Consider the following 2,271-nt stretch of genomic DNA (forward strand, 5'->3'; position numbering starts at 1 on the left):
TTATGTGATCACCATTTTTGTGAGGGTGCATTTGTGTTTTACAATGTGAAGCTCTCCTCTTGTCTTTTCAGTTTCTCTCCTTCGATCTCGGTGCCTCCTGCCCCTTTTGTCCCTTCAGCGGCTTCCTTTCTGTTCTCATTACCTGTTTCTTGCTCAAGGCACAGCCCCTTCTGGTCACAAGAGCCAACTTCTTTGCGACCAGCTTCTTCCCTTAGGATGCTTGCCTGTCCCTTCCCTTCCTCAGATGCTTGGCTCAGAGCATTTCCTCCTTCTCTCCAGCACATCATTTTATAATCCTTCATGGTTCGTCACTCTATAGTCTCAATATTTATTTCCCATGCTCACCCTCCTAAAATTCCAAGGTCCGCCTTCTGTAAAACTTCTTGAATTTGCCCCTGTAGTTTTTCTCTAGACTTTGTCCACAGTGTATGAGGTGTCCAAGGGTGAGCTGTGGCCGAGATTGCGATGAAGGAAGATGCCTTAAAGGGTTTGGTCTTAGAGAATGGGAGAGAAGGAGGCAAACAATGCGTGTTGGGAAGACTAGCACTGCCTTGGCAAGCTGTGGCGTGTCCTCAGGAATGGCCACAGCATGTGCTCGCCTGAAGGAAATCGCCTCGCTTTCAAATGGACAGAGGCAAATCACCACTTTTAATTCTCTTTCCTAGTTTCTTCCTCCCCTGACTTCTCACTCCCATTCCCCATGTAATTTATCTCCATTTCTACTTGCGATCCCTTGGTCTTCTTTATCATTAAGTAGCAGGCTTGAGTTAAAAACTGCCCTTAACTTAATTTTTATAGTTCAACTACTATGCAAGTAGGAGTGCTTGTATTGTATAAGAATATAAATGAATGCCAATAAATGGAGAATAACAATGATTTGGGCAAAGTGTTTGATTTTTATTTATACTAACATGAAATATGTTTTACTTTCAGTTTAAGATTATTTCATAAGTTCGACAATTTCCGGATTCTCGTTTGCGGAGGAGATGGAAGTGTTGGTTGGGTTTTGTCGGAAATTGACAAACTCAACTTGATCAAACAGGCAAGTGTCCATTCTGTTACTGTGTCAAGGTTACTGGTAACCTGAATGCGTAAGACTTAGTTCTCATGGAGAAGAGCAGAATGCAGCAGGCCCTACGCCCCAGCTTGACTGAATGAAGCGTCCTTTGTGTTCTGTTTCAGTGTAAGGTGGGAGTGTTGCCTCTCGGTACAGGTAATGACCTTGCTCGGGTCCTTGGCTGGGGAGGCTCCTGTGATGACGACACCCAGCTTCCTCAGATCCTGGAGAAGCTGGAGCGAGCCAGTACCAAAATGTTGGACAGGTAAGAGTGGGCTGAAAGTAGCATTCTGAAAACATTTATTTTAAACTGTTTTATTGCATGACCTGTTAGCAGCCCTGGTGGCTTATTCCTTGGCCTGCGATCTGCAAAGCCGGCAGTTCAAAACCACCAGCTGCCCCTGAGGAGAAAGATGGGGTTTTCCACTCCAATAAACAGTTACAGTCTTGGAAATTCACAGGGGCAGTTCTACTCCGTCCTGTAGAGTCACTGTGAGTCGACATCGACTCCATGGCAGTGAATTTGGTTTTGATTTTTGCACGTGGTATAATGGTGAAGAGTTGGATTTCTAAACCCAAGGTCAGTAGTTCAAACCCACCAGCCAACTCCAAAGGAGAAAGAAGGCTTTCTCCTCCTTCAGGGAATTACAGCCTCCAAAACCCACAGGGGCAGTTCTACACTGTCCTATAGGGTCTCTCTGAGTCAGAATTGACTCAGTGGCAGTGAGGTTTTTGTTATTTTTTTAAAAATGAGTAATATTTTTCCTTCTTGGCATAAGTTATTGATGACAAGAGTATGCTGTAAACTAGTTTCTTTTTTAAGTGTTCTTTAATTGTGGCAAATGCATGTGCAGCAAAACTATGGCCATTAAATGTGCATTCATTGGCATTGTATTCATCATGGTGTACAGCCATCCCCTATCCATTTCCAAAAATTTCTGTCACTTTCTACAGAAGCTCAGTGTCCCCTGAGCAATGAGCCTCGCTTTCCCCCTACATTTTACTGACTAAGCCCCATGCAGGCAAAGACTTCCGGGTCCTGTCCGCTGGTTCCTCCCTGAGGCACAGAGCAGAGCCTAACACAGAGTAGACAACACATACAGGGTTTTGAGTGAATGAATGAAGTGGAACAAAAACTGATAACTCATTGTTTTAAAGGTAGAAGGCTCTGTTGATTCTAACCTAAAAAACCAAACCCATTGTTGTCAAGCCAA

General features: G+C 44.0%; 1 protein-coding gene across 1 annotated transcript in view; it reads left to right on the forward strand.

Annotated features, from left to right (window-relative positions):
- DGKH (diacylglycerol kinase eta) overlaps window positions 1-2,271 on the forward strand; it is a 138,164-nt gene that overhangs the window by 69,604 nt on the left and 66,289 nt on the right. The window contains exons 9-10 of the mRNA XM_045287092.1: window positions 934-1,042; window positions 1,183-1,322. Of these exons, the coding sequence (XP_045143027.1) occupies window positions 934-1,042; window positions 1,183-1,322 (249 nt within the window). The remainder of the gene's footprint in view (window positions 1-933; window positions 1,043-1,182; window positions 1,323-2,271) is intronic.

The sequence above is a fragment of the Echinops telfairi genome, unplaced genomic scaffold (assembly GCF_000313985.2).
Source record: "Echinops telfairi isolate 266 unplaced genomic scaffold, ASM31398v2 ScPeMD7_11;HRSCAF=52, whole genome shotgun sequence".
Taxonomy (NCBI): domain Eukaryota; kingdom Metazoa; phylum Chordata; class Mammalia; order Afrosoricida; family Tenrecidae; genus Echinops; species Echinops telfairi.